Source organism: Eucyclogobius newberryi, unplaced genomic scaffold (assembly GCF_026437365.1).
Source record: "Eucyclogobius newberryi isolate DKJ021-1_F unplaced genomic scaffold, fEucNew1.0.hap1 SCAF_4, whole genome shotgun sequence".
Taxonomy (NCBI): domain Eukaryota; kingdom Metazoa; phylum Chordata; class Actinopteri; order Gobiiformes; family Gobiidae; genus Eucyclogobius; species Eucyclogobius newberryi.
In genome coordinates, this window is record NW_027316056.1 from 23,146,290 (window position 1) to 23,167,498 (window position 21,209).

The following is a 21,209-nucleotide window of genomic DNA, read 5'->3' on the forward strand; positions in this document are numbered from 1 at the left end:
CACTGGTTAGGTTGTTGGTCGGCACTAAGCCTACTGTAAAGCCCAGGAAGAGCCTGGCGCACCGACCCACTGACCAATAGCCAGGTTTTAACACTAAAGCTTTGGTCGAGGGAGGGGCAGACGAGACTAGGTCCGTCGGTAAAGATACAAAGCGCCACACATCAGGTGGAGGCGTCGACGAGAGTCGTCGTAAAAGAAACATACGCTCAGCACAGACGTGTGCAGTTTGCAGAAAGCGCGTAGATATGGGAACAAATCAATTTAAAAGTGATGTGTCCATCCCAGAGACGCCTGTCATGCTGCAATGTCAAATAAATATGGGAAGGAGTGTCTGGAATGCCTGCCAATGTGGTCAGATAAATTTGGGTTTGGCTAGGTGTTTATTATTTAATTTTTTTAAATTTAGTTAATTTTATTGTATTTCTGTTTCTGTAATTTCTTTGTGATTTGAATGCATTTTTCCTGCTGTGTGAAGCACTTTGAATTGCCCTGTGTACGAAATGTGCTCTACAAATAAACTTGCCTTGCCTTTCCTAAGATTTATGTTTAATGGGCTCAAATGTGGGTCTTTATTCTACCCGCACAAGCCAAAATGCTGTCCCTAATAGTCGTCTCTCCCTCCCTGGTCTGAATGTCACAAACTCCAGCTTAAAAAGGCACAACAGTCTGAACATGATGTCAGAAAGTAATGGTTGTTGTTAGAGGCTTTTGTTTCATCCCTGGCTGTGGGTTATCAGGCCGCTCACTCAAGGATGAGCACACAGGCATCTTTCCTAATCCCTCACATACAGGATAGTATTTTATGGCAGAGGCCTCTGTCCTTCACCCAGCCAGTGTCAACTGACCAAAGCGCAGAACAAAGGTTACTAAACTGACCATGTTGAAACAATCAAACATCCTGTGTAACTTATTCGCTAAACATCAACAAGTAAATTAACTTCTAATGAACTGACATTTTTCCATTTCACTACTCATCCTGCATTCCTGGTTTAAGGCTTTCTTGCATCACGTCGTCCGGCATTTTGGTTCATTTTGCTCGTAATGTTTGATGGGAATCAACAGCTGTTCAACTAAAGTGGTCTATGACACAAAGCATACATTGTTTTTCTTCTTGAGTGCCATCTAGCAGACCACAATATTCCTGTTATCTCACATTTATTCAGTTTTCGTTCTTGTCAAAGTTGTTTTGTGTTGGGCTCCTCCGAAGCTCATGCTCTAGTTGAGCCTGGTCGTTTTACTTGATGTAGAGGCTAATCTTTTCATTCAGTAAATTTAATCTATTCGATAAATAATGACTGCAAGAGCCTGTTTTACGCGTAGGACAACATTGATGTCACCACAGCGCGGTAAAACGACTGTGTTGCGTCAGCCATCTTTCATTTCCAAAGTTGAAAGTTCAAAAAATTACATGAGCAAAACATCAAGGTAGCAGTAGTGCGCCCCAAATCATGTATCCCATTTCATATTTAAATTGTATTTAAACAGAAACACAAATTATTGTTATTGAGTTGTAAATGACTCATGCAAAAATATTGACCATATAATAGGGTGCTTATAGCTAGAAAATACAATATGGATTAATGCACAAAGGCAAAATGGCTATTGCCATTAAAACACAACTGTAATTGACAGCAAGCTTACAGGCCTATAGCCTACTGCACTCAGATATGTAATGTAGGGCTACATTATGGTACATATACATCACTGTCTCCAGATTTTATAATGGATAATGGTTTATTTTTACAATCTGTCAAACACTGGTTAACGTATATCATTTACTGACTCCTTTACCTTATGCTTGTTCACGTTCAAAATTCTATGATACCATCCAATGAAAATTCTACTTTTGTTATTCAACAAGGTGTTTTGTTATCAGAATGGAATGTGTGTTCTAATCAGGAGGAAGCAGCATGAGGGAACCTCCAACACAGAATGGCTCCATCGGCACTAGTGCTGACCAAGAGGCGGCTGTTGTTACAGACTTTGACACTGGTTATACTGCCTCCATGTGCTATGCCTGTGTGGGTAACAAAGGCATCCATGTAGTCCCACACCTTAACCAACTTTTCATCCCCACCTATAAAAATAACAAAAGGTTATTTATGTTAATATCAGCAACACTGGACCAGCGATGTCACTAAATGGAACAAAGAAATGACAGGTTAAGGTCCTTACCTGTCACAAAATATTTTCCATCTTGAGTTATGTGGACACCATTGATGGCGCCTGACTGTGATCCTTCTAGTTCTCTAATAGGTGAGCCATCATACACATCCCAATATGTAACCTATAGCGATGGAAAGAGAATACCGGTAATTGAAATCCACAATGTGTAGTTTTTTTACGGACTCATTTGGGGAAACAAGCCTTTTATTATGTTAACTGTTTTCAAACAGTTTTTCAAAGATAAATTCACAAAAAGCTTTACAGAGAGCAAATGGTGCTATGCTTATGCTGCTCCCACAGCTTGGAACCCTCCTCAAACTGAACTGACACTTTGTGTGTGTGAGCTGGTTCCTCTTACGGGTGTTTGCTCTATTTAAAAACATAAAACATACCTTTCGATCAGTCCCACTTGTGAGGATCTGGTATTCCTCCGGATGGTAACAAACTGTGCTGAAAAAAGTGTTTGCAATCACAGTTTGAAGACTCACACAACGCCTGTAAAAATAAACACATAAAACATTTGAAAAAAGGTGGCACAATAATGCAGTATTACAAAAGTATACAGGCACTAGTGGAGGATTTGTATCAATAGCACCCTACTTACTCTAGGTCCCAGATAATACAGGCTCCATCAGAGCTCGCGGTCACACCCTCCTTATCATCACTCTTAATCTTAATACAGGTGACCGTGTCTTTGTGCTCTTTCATGGAGCCCAGCATTCGGTGGCTACTTGACATCAGTTCCCAAATTCTCACCTGCAACAATCAAACACACAATATGTTACTCATTTTATAGGTTGACTTCATGTGACTTCACACCATCCTAAACTGAATTCTATGGGAGAATTGGTCTTTCAAGTGGCAAAAGATTGTTTGTGATGAATAATTATTGCTGGGCCGATCCACATGAAACCACATCTGACACAAAATCTACTAAGCACAAATAACCCAAGTATGTGTGGAAAATCTCACCTGCCCTGCTCCTCCTCCACTTACAATCCTTCTACAATCTCTGGCCCCTGCAATAGCCGTAACTCCCAGTTTGTGAGCGTTATGAATGGTCATCACAAGTTTGCCACTCTCTGGGGCGAATACTCTAATCTTGCCATCATTCCATGCTAAGAAGCAAAATCCGCACAATGAACAACACATTGGTAAGTAAGAACAACCAAACAACAGATAAAATGATCATCTCTCATACCACTGATGATGCTATGTCCGTCTATCATGAAAGCAATGGAATTGCACATCATGTTGGGAACAGTGATGCGCAGCAGTTCTTTGGCTTTGTTTATGTGCCACACCCTGATATCTTCTTGAGAACATGTTGCAAACAGCTCGGATGTGCCACTAACAAGAGTAAAACAGTTAAAGAAGCGCAGCACTATCTGCATTTGTAACCCACTAGCTTTTCCACTTACTATGGTATAGCCACATCTTTTACAGCACTATTGTGGCTGCTCGAAATTAGCTCTGGCTTGAAGTCCTCAAATGAGAAATGATAAATCTGAGCAGATTCTGTCCCAACAAAGAACTGTCGACCATCTTTTCGTAAAGTAATGGAGGTGACCCCTTTCTCTAGCTCCACCTGTCTAGTGTGACAGAAGAGAAAGTAGAAAACCACATTTTATTTAAAATACATTTACAATTTTACAACAAAGACTTACTTCAAAATTTTGAAATTCGCTTTGGAACACAAAGTGAAAAGTCCTGATCCGGAACCAACAAGTAGATGTCCAGAGTTCACAAACTTCAGGGCAGTTACACCCTGTGAAAACACAAAAGTTACAAAAGGACTTGATGTAAGATGTGAGAAACGACTTACCAAACTGTATTTAGTTTTGACAGGCCCAAAGTCATAAAGAAGGCCGTTCTTCATGTTCACTCTCATTATGTCTCCACTGGTGGTGCCACACAGAACAAAGCCATCATCCTCTTCTATCTGGTCAAAGACGTATAACAAAACATCACTCGCCACACAGCAGCAGTGCTTTTCATATAAGAAACAACTATATTTACATTCATATTTATTTTTGCCATACCTCTATGCATTTAACAATTCGTTTCAATTTGCCTGTCTGACATTCTAAGGGTCGAATCTTCCTGTTAGGAACATCAAGTTCCCAAACACGCAATGATCCACTGCACACACAGAACAAATCAAATTCTAAAGATAAAATACAACAGGCTACCAAATAAAAACATGTAATTATGTATTATACCTTCCAGCAGACACAAAAATGTAGTCGTTATGATTTGAATACTTCACTGTAAGACAGTGACCGGCCGTCTGGGCAGAAGCAGGGCTCCCACAGACGGCCTGCTTTGTTTCAATGTTCCACACTACAAGGCTTGAACAAAATAGGCAAATACAAATCTTAATCAAACTTATTTTAAGGTTTTCTCACTGTGGTTGTAAACATAAACTTACCTCCCATCATCTACACCACCAAGAGACACAAGATATTTGTTGTTGGGTGAAAATGACAGTGCCTCCACTTTAGCCATGTGGAGTGAAAGCTGAGCATAGATGCTCCGCTGTTCAAAGTCCCAGATAATTATATCAGCCTAGGATCAAACACGTTATAATCAATAGAATGATACTTTTCCTCTGTATTGTTCTTGCATTGAACAAACCTTAAACCCCATAAAGTGGACCTGTCCAGAGGCAATGTACTGTCCACTTTTGGACACAGATAAGCAGGACACATTATTGTTATGTCCATGCAGGAAGTCCTGCTTCCCATCGCTAATGTTTTTTATGAGGACTGTCCATCCTAGAGGATAGATGAGATGTTTTTGGTCTGGATGGAGCCTCAAGCCAGAGACTACATGTCCTGTAAACACAAGAGTCCCAGGTAACTATCAAGGCAAACTATTCAACATGTTACAGAAAAGAACAGTAAAAAACAAACAAAAGCTGAATAATGTTGCTAAAATGTCAAGGTAAACATGCACACACGGTTATGAGAATAATGATGAGAATTCCCTCATCATTTGCGTTGTAGGAGCCATATTTAGGTTTTGTGCATGTGCTTGGATACGAGCATGACTCTCCGGTTGTTAGGAAGCGGCGCTAAGGTATGTTTGTAAGGTTAATTAGTGAGAGCGCTCACCTGCGTTTATTGGCTCGGATAATGGCGGCGGGGTGAGCACGGGGAAGGAGAACTTTGTTGACCGTTTATACTATTGTCACGTAAAGTTTTTTGTTACGTTTTGTTACCGTTATCATTTTGTTATTCGTTCACGTATCTACGCCTCGTTTAAGTTGATCGTTTCCATCACACCAGAAAGAGACTGTTCAGGTATCATTGTTTTGTCCCAAGCGTGTATCATCTGCTTTGCGTTTTGGAACAATAAAAGTAACCTGGCATGTGCACCTGGCACGTGCACCTGTCTGTGACGCGTCTTCAATCTCAAATACCTGTGTCTTTGCCCGACGTGGCTTTGGTTTGGTTGGATACCATCGCCGCAATAAGCATAATATCCATTTGGAGTTTCCCAATTAACGGTAAGCGACCAGAACCAGTGAATCACCTAAAATGCTCACTTACCATTGAATCCAATAACTGATTCCAGTTCGAGAGAGTTTTGTGTTTCTTGAGACATTGCACCGAAAAAATGAACTGCAGGCCGATTTCTTCAAGGCAGGATTTCATTCAACAACAAACACAGTAGGCGTAGGTTCACGTAGCCTACTTACAGGTAGACCAAGTGAGCAAAATTTTATAGCAGAGCTTCTTAAACTTTTTTCTAGCACGCCCCCATTGGGATAAATAAAAAAGTATCCACGACCCTCACAGTGTCTTGGACAGAGCAGAATTGGCGCTTTACTGCTGTAAATAGGGCATTTCGAGGAGAAGATGCACTTGCTTTACTTCTCATCACTTTTACCACTGCAGGTCCACTGCTTTCTGTTGTTGTTGTTGCTTTTAATGGCGGCTGGCAGCCAACTGCAAAGGTGCATTTACCACCATCTTATTTAGATTTTAGTCTTTACACTTTATTCTTCAGACTTTCTTGAAACAGGCATTTTCAAGTTGGTATCCAAGCGTTACATTACCACCACCCACCCACGGTGCTGACTCGTACCTCTTCTGTTTCATTGTCTTCAAAGCTGAGCTCAAAGTGGAAAGGAATCAATTGCACACATTCTTTTCGCATATGCTTTATATGTCACATGACCGGTCAGAATCTCTTTCTCTCTCTCTCTTTCTCCATTTTTACGACATAGCGTAAAACACATACTTTGAAGACGTACAACTACAGTAGGTGGCGGTAATGTGGATACAGAGTGATCAGAGTGACGAGATGGGGGTGGGGGTGGTCTCCTGTCCTCGCCCAGTCTCGTAGACGCACGGCTACCAAGCGGCGACATCAGTGGACATATTAAAGCCTATAGAATGAAGCCTGAAGAATAAAGCTGTACGGTGGAAGCACCGAACGTCAAAGAAGGAGAGGAAGATGAAGAAGAGTCTCCCTGGAATAAAGCCGGTTGTTGTTGTTGTTGTTGTTGTTTTATGGCGGTTGGCATCCAAGTGTTGCATTACCGCCAGACTTTATTCCTCAGACTCTGTCGTAGTCCGTAAAAGTACTCCTTCCATTGCTTTGGTGTTACAAAGCCGGTTGGTCTCTGAAACAACAACAACTATTCTAGTCACAAAGACATATCATGACCTCATGGGCTTTGTAACACCAAAGCAATGGAAGGAGTACTTTTACGGACTACGACAGAGTCTGAGGACTACGACAAAGTCTGAGGAATAAAGTCTGGCGGTAATGCAACACTTGGATGCCAACCGCCATAAAACAACAACAACAACAACAACAACCGCCATAAAACACCAAAGAAGAATACCGGTCAGAATGTTGCAAACATCATAAGACTGACCATTGTTTTAGCTGGGTAGGAAATGCAAAGGCACAACTTGAACCATTCAGTGGCTTTGTCAACCATAGCTCCTTGGAAGTTTATTCCGGCTCTTGTTGATATTAGTTCACATCACAAACTTAAAGGAAAAACTAAAAAGGCAAAAGGCCTTTTTAGTTTTTCCTTGGATACCAACCGCCATAAAACACCAAAGAGGAATTGTTGTTGTTGTTGTTGTTTTATGGCGGTTGGCATCCGAGTGTTGCATTACCGCCAGACTTTATTCCTCAGACGTTTCGTAGTCCTCAGACTCTGTCGTAGTCCGTTGTTGTTGTTGTTGTTGTTTTATGGCGGTTGGCATCCAAGTGTTGCATTACCGCCAGACTTTATTCCTCAGTCGTAGTCCTCAGACTCTGTCGTAGTCCGTAAAAGTACTCCTTCCATTGCTTTGGTGTTACAAAGCCCATGAGGTCATGATATGTCTTTGTGACTAGAATAGTTGTTGTTGTATCAGAGAACAACCGGCTTTATTCCAGGGAGACTCTTCTTCATCTTCCTCTCCTTCTTTGACGTTCGGTGCTTCCACCGTACAGCTTTATTCTTTAGGCTTCATTCTATAGGCTTTAATATGTCCACTGATGTCGCTGCTTGGTAGCCGTGCGTCTACGAGACTGGGCGAGGACAGGAGACCACCCCCACCCCCATCTCGTCACTCTGATCACTCTGACTCCCCACAAGCAGACCCCCATCACTCCGACTCCCATTTAGCGCCTTTAGCCTGTTTTCTATATCTGCCCAATCAAGCTCCTTTGTTCCAAGGAATCTCCCTGCAGCTTTAGCAATGATCCTGATCCTTTCAGTTCTGCTTTGAGCCTGAGCAGCACAGTTTACAACATCCACCATAAAGAGTACAAAATCCTCTCTATCCACAACCAGGGTATTCTCATTAATTCTGGAACCTGCACACTTGGGACCTCCACTCTTGAAACTTTCACACTTCTTGGGAGCCACGCTGGCCTCTCTCATTTCGCCCTGGCTGGGAGCAGCGCTGGCTCCTCTCTCTGTATTTACTCTAAACTCGTTACTTGAAACTTTCTTGACTGCATCTGCATAGGATATACCTTGAGAGACCTTTATTTTCTGCACCTCAGCAGCTCTTTTGCTAAACCTGCATCCCCCGTAGGCAGAGCTATGTTCTTCCCCACAGTTACAGCACTTCAGTTTTGCACCCACGTCACACTTCCCATACTCATGATCTCCTGCACATTGATAAGCATTCTGATGACGTGTTTATTTATACCGATGGATCTAATAGTGGAGCGGTTAACCTCAAGATTTGAAAGGAATTGTGCACTTTTTGAAAGAAGCGTGAGACTTTCAGGACAGGATCATTACACCCCTTAGGTAAATATTTGATGTGGAAGCACTCTGGATCTGACCCGTGACGGCCTAGAAACAGGATTTTCAAAAATGGCCGCCAGCAAATAAACCATACATAGTTATTTCACTTGTAGGACACATAAGAATATGAACTTGGTGTCTAAACATCAGTTTTGAGAAACTGTGAGTCTACTGGCATATAGTACAAGGTCCCAAGTATGTCAGCCATCTTGATTTTTCAAAATGGCCGACACCAATTTGACAAAACTACACATTTCAGCATATAGAGAAGATAGAAGCATGATTTTGGTGTCTAAACATTGGTTTTGGGGTATTGTGAGTATACTGTCATATGCTAGAATGTCCCAAGTATGTCAGTCATCTTGGATTTTCCAAATTGCTGCCTTTAAAATGACAAAATCACTAATTTTAGCATGGAGATATGAGTGACCGTGCCACAGCATGGATCTTAAGGCTTACATAGAGTGGGAGTGGAGTTTCCTGGTTTCGATTGTGGGGCCCAGTGCCAGTAGATTCTGGGCGGGCATGGATGACACTGTTAAAGATCAGTAACTGTGAGACTGTGAGGGCAGCGGTTTTGGTGGATGAATTTGAAAGTTGTGTCTGGTCCTTTATGTTGGCACCATCCAATATCATGCTTATCAGTGCAATTAATGTGGGTGGAACTGCCTTAGCCTGGCACTCGGGCCCTCAGGATCAAATGAACCATCAAAGGTGAACTTGGCTTCAAAGATTTCTGCACGTATTGTTTTCGCTGTTCTCATATGTATGGCAGTCACAAGCTTTTTTCAGGGCTTCTCCAAGGTTCTCCTCAAATGTGATGAGTGTGTCTCTCCCATGTGTATATGTGATATAAGGCCTGGGACTGTCAAGAGAAGTCTGTTCTTAAGTCTAGTGGTACGGCTGCGGTTCTCCGCAGGAGCATCCAACTGATTGAGACAAACCTTGTAGAGTTCTGCCAATTCTGCTAACCTGAACACTTGTGAGCAATCCATATCTCTCCTTTCCTCCATAAAGGCCACAAGCTCAGCAAATGCAATTCCTTCCAGACAGGCATCTTCTTGTGTCCTGTTGCATTGCTCTCCTGGCCCTATTATAGAGTTTGTTCAAACAGTTGTGGTGGTACTTAGCCTCCATGGCTATCATGTCTCCAGGCACAAGCTTGGCCAAAAGCTTTGTGTCGTTTAGTTGTGTGGCACACTGTCTAACATTTATATCTAACTGTTTAGTTATGCTCCTCCTTGAACCGACACCTTAACGTGGTGGAGGGGTTTGAGTGCCCGAATGATCCCGGGAGCTATGTTGTCGGGGGCTTCATGCCCCTGGTAGGGTCTCCCAAGGCAAACAGGTCCTAGGTGACGGGTCAGACAAAGATCGGTTCAGAAGCCTCTTATGACGACGACACAATCAAGGCAGTTCACGTCGCCCGGATCGGCGTCACCGGGGCCCCATCCTGGAGCCAGGCCTGGGATGGGTGCTCCATGGCGAGCGCCTGGTGGCCGGGTCTTACCCCACGGGGCCCGGCCGGGCACAGCCCGAAAGAGCGACGTGGGGCCGCCCTCCCGTGGGCCCACCACCCGCAGGAGGATCCATAAGGGGCCGGTACAGAGAGATCTGGGCGGCAGTCGACGGCAGGGGCCTCGGCGACCAGATCTCCAGACACAGAGACTAACTCTGGGGACATGGAATGTCACCTCGCTGGGGGGGAAAGAGCCTGAGCTTGTGCGGGAGGTTGAGCGATACCAACTAGATATAGTCGGCCTCACCTCCACGCACAGTTTGGGCTCTGGAACCCATCTCCTCGAGAGGGGCTGGACGCTCCACTTCTCTGGTGTTGCCCGCGGGGAGAGGCGGCGGGCTGGTGTGGGCTTGCTGATAGCCCCTCAGCTCAGCCGCCACGTGTTGGAGTTTACCCCGGTGAACGAGAGGGTCGCGTCCCTCCGCCTTCGGGTGGGGGACAGGTCTCTCACTGTTGTGGCGGCCTACAGGCTGAACAGCAGTGCAGAGTACCCGGCCTTCTTGGAGTCCTTGGGAGGGGTACTGGACAGTGCACCGACCGGGGACTCCGTTGTTCTACTGGGGGACTTCAACGCCCACGTGGGCAATGACAGTGACACCTGGAGAGGGGTGATCGGGAAGAACGGCTTCCCCGATCTGAACCCGAGCGGTGTTCAGTTATTGGACTTCTGTGCTAGCCACGGATTGTCCATAACGAACACCATGTTCAAGCACAAGGGTGTCCATCAGTGCACGTGGCACCAGGACACCCTAGGCCGGAGGTCAATGATCGACTTAGTTGTCGTGTCATCAGACCTCCGGCCGCGTGTCTTGGACACTCGGGTGAAGAGAGGGGCAGAGTTGTCAACCGATCACCACCTGGTGGTGAGTTGGATCCGCTGGCGGAGGAGGAAGCCGGACAGACTTGGCAGACCCAAGCCCATTGTGAGGGTCTGTTGGGAACGTCTAGTGGAGCCCTCTGTCAGTAGGGTATTCAACTCGCACCTCCGGGAGAGCTTCTCCCATGTCCCGGGGGAGGCTGGGGACATTGAGTCCGAGTGGACCATGTTCTCCGCCTCCATTGTTGATGCGGCTGCTCGGAGCTGTGGTCGCAAGGTCTCCGGTGCCTGTCGTGGCGGCAACCCCCGAACCCGGTGGTGGACACCGGAAGTAAGGGATGCCGTCAGACTAAAGAAGGAGGCCTATCAGGCCACTCTGGCTTGTGGGTCTCCGGAGGTCATCGACGGGTATCGGCAGGCCAAGCGAGCCGCGGCTCGTGCTGTCGCAGAGGCAAAAACCCGGGCCTGGGAGGAGTTCGGGGAGGCCATGGAGGAGGACTATCGGTCGGCACCAAAGAAATTCTGGCAAACCGTCCGGCGCCTCAGGAAGGGGAAGCAGTGTCTCACAAACACCGTTTACGGTGCGGGTGGAGGCCTGCTGACCTCGACTGGGGATGTCGTCGGACGGTGGAAGGAATACTTTGAAGATCTCCTTAATCCCTCAGTCACGTCTTCTGAAGAGGAAGTAGAGACCGGGGACTCGGAGGCTGGCTCATCCATCACCCAAGCTGAAGTCACTGAGGTTGTCCGCAAACTCCTCGGTGGCAGGGCTCCGGGGGTGGATGAGAACCGCCCTGAGTACCTAAAGTATCTGGATGTTGTAGGACTGTCTTGGTTGACACGTCTCTGCAACATCGCGTGGCGTTCGGGGACCGTGCCTCTGGACTGGCAGACCGGGGTGGTGGTCCCTCTGTTCAAGAAGGGGGACCGGAGGGTGTGTTCCAACTACAGAGGGATCACACTCCTCAGCCTCCCGGGTAAGGTCTATTCCAAGGTACTGGAGAGGAGAATCCGACCGATAGTCGAACCTCGGATTCAGGAGGAGCAGAGTGGTTTTCGTCCCGGTCGTGGAACACTGGACCAGCTCTATACCCTCCATCGGGTGCTCGAGGGTTCATGGGAGTTTGCCCAACCAGTCCATATGTGCTTTGTGGATCTGGAGAAGGCTTTTGACCGTGTCCCTCGGGGTGTCCTTTGGGGGGTGCTCCGGGAGTACGGGGTCCGGGGCCCTTTGCTCAGGGCTGTCCGGTCCCTGTATGACCGGAGCAGGAGCTGTGTTCGCATTGCCGGCAGTAAGTCAGACCTGTTCCCAGTGCATGTTGGACTCCGCCAGGGCTGCCCTGTGTCACCGGTTCTGTTCATAATTTTTATGGACAGAATTTCTAGGCGCAGTCAGGGGTCGGAGGGGGTCTCATCTCTGCTGTTTGCAGACGATGTTGTCCTGATGGCTCCATCAAACCCGGACCTGCAACATGCACTGGGACGGTTTGCAGCCGAGTGTGAAGCGGCTGGGATGAGAATCAGCACCTCCAAATCCGAGGCCATGGTTCTCGACCGGAAAAAGGTGGCTTGCCCTCTCCAGGTGGGTGGGGTGTCCTTGCCCCAAGTGGAGGAGTTCAAGTATCTCGGGGTCTTGTTCACGAGTGAGGGAAGGATGGAGCGTGAGATCGACAGGCGGATCGGTGCAGCGGCTGCAGTGATGCAGTTGTGGTAAAGAGGGAGCTGAGCCGAAAGGCAAAGCTCTCTATTTACCGGTCGGTCTACGTTCCTACCCTCACCTATGGTCATGAGCTTTGGGTAGTGACCGAAAGAACAAGATCGCGGATACAAGCGGTCGAAATGAGTTTCCTCCGCCGTGTGGCTGGGCGCTCCCTTAGAGATAAGGTGAGGAGCTCGGCCACACGGGGGGAGCTCGGAGTAGAGCCGCTGCTCCTCCACGTCGAGAGGAGCCAGCTGAGGTGGCTCGGGCATCTGTTCCGGATGCCTCCTGGGCGCCTCCCTCGGGAGGTGTTTCAGGCATGTCCCACCGGGAAGAGGCCCCGGGGAAGACCCAGGACACGCTGGAGAGACTATGTCTCTCGGCTGGCCTGGGAACGCCTCGGGATCCCCCCGGAGGAGTTAGAGGAAGTGTCTGGGGAGAAGGAAGTCTGGGAGTCCCTGCTCAGACTGCTGCCCCCGCGACCCGGCCCCGGATAAAGCGGCAGAAGATGGATGGATGGATGGATGGATGGATGGATGTTTAGTTATGACCTCATGGAAGCCTTCGGGACCCGCAGGATCGTCAGAAGAAACACAAAGATTCTTCAACTTGTCGCATTGAGCCTGTTGTGTTTTGTTGTTGCGTTTTGTTATAACACACCCCCTTGTTCTCATAATATTTACCCAGAACTTGTATTTCCAAAGAACCATTTTTGAAACTTGAATATTCTTCATTATTTTTCTTAAAGACCAGCTCAAAGTCATTTGTGCCTTTGAGGTACCTTAGGACATGCTTTGCCATCACCAAATCCTCTCTCTTTGGTTGTGCTAACCTTTGTGACAGTTTACTGACCACCCAGCTGATGTCTGGTCTAGTGCTAGTCATGGCATAAATAAGACTGCCCACAATCTCACGATACTCTCTTGGGTTAACTGTCTCACGTTTGTAATTTTCTTCATTTGAGGTAGTGTCTGTTTTTAATTCACAAGGTGTGGACCAGGGTTTGCACTCAGACGTGCCAAAACGTTGAAGCATTTTCTCAATGTACTTTTTCTGAGTCATTTTGATTTCATTCCCCTTCTGTTCAAACTGTATCCCGAGAAAATAGGAGATTTTGCCCAGGTCTTTCATATTGAATTTGGACTTCATCGTTTCTTTAAATGCCATTAGCAAATCCAGGTTGCAAGCACCAATTATTAAGTAATCTACCCAAATGATGACAAGTACAGTTTCATTTTCTGAACATTTTCTGTACACACAATGATCAGAAGAGTTTCTCTCAAAACTGTTTTGTTTCAAATAGTCATGTAAAAGTTTGTACCAGTTTTGGCCGGATTGTTTTAGGCTGTAAAGAGATTTTCTTAATCTATACACCTTGTTCTTTTCTGACCCTGTTTGTTCAAAACCTTCAGGTTGATCTATGAATATTTCCTCTTCAATAGGAGCATGTAAATATGCCGTCTTGACATCCATTTGATGGACAATAAGGTCACTTTGGGTTGCTATCTGCATTAAACCACACACCGCAGTGATATTTGCTGTGGGTGCAAAAGTTTCGTGATAATCTATTCTTTCTGTTTGGCTATATCCTTTTGCCAGAAATCTAGCTTTAAAAAAATTTCCCTGCACATTTTCTTTAAGTGCATATACCCATTTTCCACCTACAGTGGTTCTACCTTCAGGTAATGTAGTCAGTTCAAATGCCTTGTTTTCTTTGAGAGAGTTCATCTCTTCTGCCATTGCTTGTTCCCACTTAGAAGCCTCCGGTGCCATCAAGGCCTCTTTAAAGATTTGGGGGATCCCACATGCTGCCATGTAACAATAATCAACACTTAAATAGGTTACAGGCTCATCTTTACAGTTTGATGTGTAATCCTCCAAGTATTTTGGAGGTTTTGTTTCCCTCTTTGGATAGCGTCCTTGTTGGCATTGCTCCTCAGTCTCTTTTGTGTCTGTTGTATCACAGTCCGGTTCATTGATGTTTTCTTCACTTTCATGTAGTGATTCTCCTACTGGAGCGTTTACAGGTGCTTTGTATTTGTCCAGTTGTAATTCTGACTCACTTTCTTCAGTTTGTGTTTGTTGTTCAACTTTTTTGGATGTGTAATTTTTAATAAACTTGACCTGTCTATGCTTTGACACTTTTCCCTTGTGTGGAATATAAACTAAGTATGCTGGGCTATTTTTGCTGTAGCCCACAAATATTCCTTTTTCACATCTGGGATCAAGCTTCTTGTGGTTTCATGGATGTATGCGTAACACTCAGATCCAAATATCCAGAGTTTAGAGACATCTGGTCTTTTGCCTGTAAGCATCTGATATGTTGTACTTTTAGTTATATTATTGTAACACCTGTTTCGAATTTGAGCAGCATTTTGAATGGCATAGGGCCACAGTGCTTTAGGTAACCCTTTTCCAACAGTAGGCGCCTTCCCATATCAAACAAAGTTCTCCATTGTCTCTCCGCTGCGCCGTTCTGATGAGGAGAATATGGTGCAGATGTTTCATGTTTTATACCCCCTTTCTCTTAGTAGGGTTTGAAAGGAGATGCTCGTGAATTCAGTGCCATTTTCTGATCTAATGCACCTGACACGGCCGTAAGGTGCACAGTCTGCTAGAAACATTTCTGTCGCCACTGTGGTTTCACTTTTGTATTTTAGGAAATAGACCGACACTGCCCGTGAAAAGTCATCTGTAAATATAATAGCATACTTATGACCACTGTGGCCGTTTGGCTCAATGTGGCCAGCTAAATCAGAATGCACCAATTCTAAGGGCTCACTTGCTTTTGGGTCACATTTTCTGTTTCTGTTATTTGTGAATTTTCCTTCTGTGCACACCTTACATTCTAATTTAGTATTACCAGTCATTTTCATTCCCTCTACAACATCAGGTAATTTATACACATCACTCACATTGCAGTGGCCTAAAATCTCGTGCCATGTTATCACATGTCAGATTTACATTGTCACAAGATCCTATGTCATGAAATGAAGAGTAATTGTTTACCGTTTTCAGGTAGTAGAGCCTATTGTATTCTTTGATGGTGAAGGCAGTCCCGTCTTTGTTGATGAGCTCATTCTGGTCTTTCTTGAAGACCACCGCTGCTCCGTAGGCTGTGGCTGCTTTCACAGAGAATATGCTCTGCGGGTAAGATGGGATGAAGAGTGCATCCTTCAGCGTGACTGTGGTCCATTTGCCTTGAACATCTTGTAGAGCGACGCTGGCATCCCCCCTCTTCAGCGCCACGTTGTTGGTCCTGGATCCATCGGCGAGTTCCATGTAGTGCTTCCCAGGGTCGAAGGTCTCGTCGAACTGCCTGAATTTATTCATCTCTGTAATGATGTGTGATGTAGCTCCACAGTCCACCATTAGTCTCTCTTTCATTACGTCAGTGGGTATTAGTCTATTGCTGACTTTGAACACAAAGGTTTGTTCTGCTTGTTTATCAGCTATCTGTTTAGCATCATCTTCATTTTTATTCTTCCATCTGCATGTCTCATCACTGTGTGTAGAACTTCTGTGATAAGTACACCACTTTGGGGCAGTTTTATGAGGACAGTCTTTGGCAATGTGCCCACGTTTCCCACATCCATAACATGTGATTGAAGTTGTGTTTACTTTCATCACATTGTCTGCTTTTGGTTTATTTTCAAACCTCTCCATCTCTTCATAACTCTGCAGGTTGCTCTTAAACTGTGTGAATGTTATGTCATCCGTGCTTTGGGCTGTGTGAATAGAAAAAGGTTTGTACCCTTCTGGAAGTCCCTTCAGAATCATGGCGATAATGAGGCCATCACTTATGACTTAATTTGCATTTCTCAGCGCTGTTACTGCTTTTTCAGTTCGTATTATATATTCCGTCACAGGTTCATCTGGTTTCTTTTGTAGGGATGTGAGCTCCGTGTACAGCGCGATGATTCTTGGCTTGCCCTGACTGGCGTAGTGATCCCGTAATATTTTAAGGGCCTTTTTGCCGTCATCAGCTGCGTCCCGCATGACCAGGGATAAACTTTTGTCGTCAAGAAATTGGATGAGTTCCGCATAACACACAGCGTTTTGGTCGACATCAGGCTCAGCAATCGATAGGATAATGTCTTTCAGCCCTATTATTCGTAAGTGGCCGAGAAATTTTACTTCCCAAAGTTCGTAGTCATTTTCATCACCGCTGAAGACCAACCTTTGCCATCTTCCTCGAGTGTCGCGCCTGGGCCCATAACCTGTTGCGTTTTGTTGTTCATCAGACATCTTTTCTGAAAAGAACACACACTTGTAGCTTCTTTGTTCCAGTTTATTTCCGTCAGGTGCAGAGCTCAACAGCAATCAATTTATGTCCCGCCAAGACACCAGGTAGAGGTGGTCACAACCGGAAGTGATCAAATATAACAACAATATAATACATTAACATAAAGTGCACATAAATAACAATATGTATGAGAACACAATTCTAACAGAGCCAATTGAAGAACGTGTGTGTATGCCTGATGTCTTCTGCTTTTCTCACTGCTGTTTTAGATACCTATTTAGCATGCTTTGGTTGAAAATCACCCTACATCTTTTGTGCCACACTGCCTCATTAACAACTAGGGCTGACTCTATTCCTTTTCCTTCATCTAGTCTCGTCAGATCAAGAGGCAATGGAAAGTACTCTGCTTCTTTGCATAGGAGTAAATCTTTTTCAAGTGATACAAAGCCAGCACCAACTAGTTTATTTGTGGACCGGATGGGACATTGCACGTCTGGGTCATCACTTGATCCTTCTTGGCACAAAGCACTATTTGTCCAGTTTGTTGTACATGGCATCTTTGGCTGTTTGTGCTCCTGTGGTAAAGAAGTATCTACAAGCGAAGGTCGTTTAGACATGTTCACGGTTTCTAGATAGTAAAGCTGATGCAGAGAAGCAGATGTGTTAAGTGTTTCTAGTCTACATTCGACCACCACCATATATAAAAGCACCTTACATGCACCCTGAAACAATATAAAATATGAGTTAGTGTGACCAATGCAGAGACAATGAACGACTTACAACTGCTTATTCCTGATATTAGGTAAATGGCTTTATACATGACTCACTCCTTATCATAAGGAATTTTGGGTGCACCATTATATATGCATTGCCATATGCATATATAAAGGACAGGGTATTAATCAGTATTTGATCATTTTATACATTACAATTAAAGTGATTTTGGTATATTAAATACATAATCGATGACGAAAGTAATTGACACAGCAAATTACCAACAGAATATTATATGTGATTTAGCAAAGAAACTATATCATTCTTCATCATTCTTATATAAACACAGAAATTGATAGCTTATAGATGTATTTTGCAGTTAGTATGACTAATTTAGCAAAAGCAAGCATTACTTGACACATTTGGTGAATTCAAATGAGCTACCCATACCCAAAAGGCTGAGTTCAGAAACCATAATAATGCTTCTATCATGTCTACATGCTAAACATTTGTATTTTGGTCATTTTTGAGGCAGCCATTTCGAAAATCCAAGATGGCTGAGATACGTGGAACATTCTAGTGCATGCTATAAGACTCACTGTACCTCAAAACCCATGTTTAGACATCAAAATCATGCTTTTATCTTCTCTATATGCTGAAATGTGAAGTTTTGTCACTTTGGTGTCGGCCATTTTGAAAATCAAAGATGTCTGACACACTTGGGACCTTGTATTTTATGCCAGTAGACTCACAGTACCTAAAAACCTATGTTTGGACACCAAGTTCATGTTCCTACAAGTGAAATAACTATGTATGGTTAATTTGCTGGCGGCCATTTCAGAAAATCCTGTTTCCAGGCCGTCATGGGTCAGATCCAGAGTGCTTCCACATCAAATATTTACCTTAGAGATGTAATGATCCTGTCCTGAAAGTCTCATGCTTCTTTCAAAAAGTGCACAATTTATCACCTTAACCGCTCCACTATAAAGATCTTGAGGGTGGGCTAACCAGGGGCGATTCTAGGGAGTGTGGGGGCCCTAGGCAGAAATTCTTAGGGGGCCCTACCGACCAGTGTTCACAAAAAATCTTCGAGGTCTATTCTGGCCTCACTGTGGTGTCACTACCAGGGCTAGACAGATAGCGAACATCCAAAAAAGAGAGTCCAACGACCATGTAGAGAAGACTTGTCTTTAATGTCTTTTAAGACGCTTTTCCCCACAACTTGTCTCTTTGACAATTGGAATTTTGTAAAAGTGTAACAAACACATAAAAACACATATTTACCTTATAAATGTACCTTCACATTAATTGTACATGAACAGATACATATAAGCGCAATGAAAATAAAGGTTTGAACACATAGCCTAGCTTAAAATGTGACAAGGCTACATGCACAGCAGCTAGCAACAACCAACATTCAAAGGAAGTACAGATTAAGCTTAAGTTTGACATAAGTTTGAATATGCAAACGTAGAACAACATTATAACACAGAATAACATTCAACTTACGGACAAAGATACCCCAAGGCAGAAAACGGGATGTTTTTGTCAGTAGCTGCACTGCCGGAGCCGGACATGCTTGACTCAATGCATGAGGCCGAAAAACGAAACTTATACCGACAACGTCCACTAGGGGCAGTAGTCGACTATCGCGCGCACGAAGAAGTTTATAAATGACGTAATCCTGTGTCAGTATTAAGCACAACCAGAATTAAACCATATATTAAGCGCACGGGCGGCTTCGCGGGGGGCCCCTAGTGGCCTGGGGCCCCAGGCAATTGCCTGGTTTGCCTAATGGGATGCAGCGCCTCTGGGGCTAACTGGCGTTGCTTTTTTCATACCTGACCTTGAGATAGCGGTTAAGAAGAGGTTAACAGATCATCTCTGTCTTCACCACAGAACTCACAGCAATACAATAAGCAATGGAATGGGCTGAATCTACTTTGCAGTGTCACAACACTGTGATAACTTCTGACTTCTGTCTCTCTGCATTGCAAAGCATTAAATCTGGAACATAAGATTGTAGACAGGATATTGAATATAGTATCTTCTATTTGATAATCTCTCTGTCCAGGTAGGGTGTGAGGGTTTCCTTTAATTTGGGTTCCTATCCATTTTGGGGTGGATGGTAATGAAATGGTTAATTTGCTGGCTAAAAAGTCCCTAAACCTGCCATAAATTGATGTGATGATTGAAATAAGTAGATCTGTGTAAGTAAACTTTGGCAGGTTACTGGATTATTTGTGATACTGGACAGCATTGATCTCCTGTCCACACAATCCAGTAGGTGGCAGTAAATGCATCTTTTCAGTTGGCTACCAATTAAAAAAGTTACAGAAGTAGCAGAGCAAGTTCAAAAGTTAGATTCATGGATCTATTATATCAGTTTAGATTCAAAAGGGGAGTGTAGTATCCAGTCAAATTGAAAAGGCTGAGAGAGATTGAGAGAAGAGGAGAGACAGGAGGGGCAGAGGAGAGACAGAGGAGAGACAGAGGAGGGGCAGAGGAGAGAAGAGGAGAGACAGAGAAGGGGCAGAGGAGAGACAGAGAGACAGGAGGGGCAGAGGAGAGATAGGAGAGAAGAGGAGAGACAGAGAAGGGGCAGAGGAGAGAAGAGGAGAGACAGAGGAGGGGCAGAGGAGAGAAGAGGAGAGACAGAGGGGCAGAGGAGAGAAGAGGAGGGACAAACATCCATCCATCCATCTTCTACCGCTTTATCCGGGGCCGAGTCGCGGGGCAGCAATCTAACCAGGGACTCCCAGACTTCCTTCTCCCCAGACACTTCCTCCAACTCCTCCGGGGGATCCCGAGGCGTTCCCAGGCCAGCCGAGAGACATAGTCCCTCCAGGGTGTCCCGAGTCATCCCCGGGGCCTCTTCCCGGTGGGACATGCCCGAAACACCTCCCCAGGGAGGCGCCCAGGAGGCATCCAGAACAGATGTCCGGGCTACCTCAGCTGGCTCCTCTCGACGTGGAGGAGCAGCGGCTCTACTCCGAGCTCCCCCCGTGTGGCCGAGCTCCTCATCTTATCTCTAAGGGAGCGCCCAGCCACCCGACGAAAGAAACTAATTTCAACCGCTTTTATTCGCGATCTTGTCCTTTCGGTCATTACCCAAAGCTCATGACCATAGGTGAGGGTAGGAACGTAGACCGAGCTTTGACTTTCGACTCAGCTCTTCCTTCACCACAACAGTCCAATGCAGCCGCTGCACCGATACGCCTGTCAACCTCACGCTCCATCCTTCCCTCACTCGTGAACAAGACCTCGAGATACTTGAACTCCTCCACTTGGGGCAAGGACTCCCCAGCCACCTGAAGAGGACAAGCCACCTTTTTCCGGTCGAGAACCATGGCCTCGGATTTGGAGGTGCTGATTCTCATCCCAGCCGCTTCACACTCGGCTGCAAACCGTCCCAGTGCATGATGCAGGTCCGGGTTTGATGGAGCCATCAGGACAACATCGTCTGCAAACAGCAGAGATGGAATCCTGTTGTCCCCAAACCGGACACCCTCCGACCCCTGACTGTGCCTAGAAATTCTGTCCATAAAAAATATGAACAGAACCGGTGACACAGGGCAGCCCTGGCGGAGTCCAACATGCACTGGGAACAGGTCTGACTTACTGCCGGCAATGCGAACACAGCTCCTGCTCCGGTCATACAGGGACCGGACAGCCCTGAGCAAAAGGGCCCCGGACTCCCGGAGCACCCCCCAAAGGACACCCCGAGGCAGGACTAATCGGCAGTCCACGCAACGAGGAAATAAGACTTAGATTTGT

General features: G+C 45.3%; 1 protein-coding gene across 1 annotated transcript; it reads right to left on the reverse strand.

Moving 5' to 3' along the window:
• Window positions 1-1,894: 1,894 nt before the first annotated feature.
• LOC140377458 (cilia- and flagella-associated protein 52-like) lies at window positions 1,895-5,782 on the reverse strand. Its single transcript, XM_072462869.1, has 14 exons — window positions 5,721-5,782; window positions 4,804-5,003; window positions 4,598-4,734; window positions 4,389-4,517; window positions 4,209-4,308; window positions 3,992-4,108; window positions 3,834-3,934; window positions 3,588-3,758; window positions 3,368-3,516; window positions 3,139-3,284; window positions 2,771-2,922; window positions 2,559-2,661; window positions 2,176-2,287; window positions 1,895-2,077 (listed from the first exon to the last, which is right to left on the reverse strand). The coding sequence occupies exons 1-14, from the start codon at window positions 5,773-5,775 to the stop codon at window positions 1,896-1,898; spliced, it is 1,854 nt and encodes a 617-aa protein (XP_072318970.1). The 5' UTR covers window positions 5,776-5,782; the 3' UTR covers window position 1,895.
• Window positions 5,783-21,209: the final 15,427 nt, after the last annotated feature.

Coding starts and splice junctions, on each gene's coding strand:
- LOC140377458 (XM_072462869.1), bottom strand. CDS start 5,775: ATGTCTCAAGAAACACAAAACTCTCTCGAACTGGAATCAGTTATTGGA. Junction 3,935..3,991: donor TCAAAACTAAATACAGTTTG/GTAAGTCGTTTC, acceptor GTGTTTTCACAG/GGTGTAACTGCCCTGAAGTT. Junction 2,078..2,175: donor TGGAAAATATTTTGTGACAG/GTAAGGACCTTA, acceptor TTATTTTTATAG/GTGGGGATGAAAAGTTGGTT.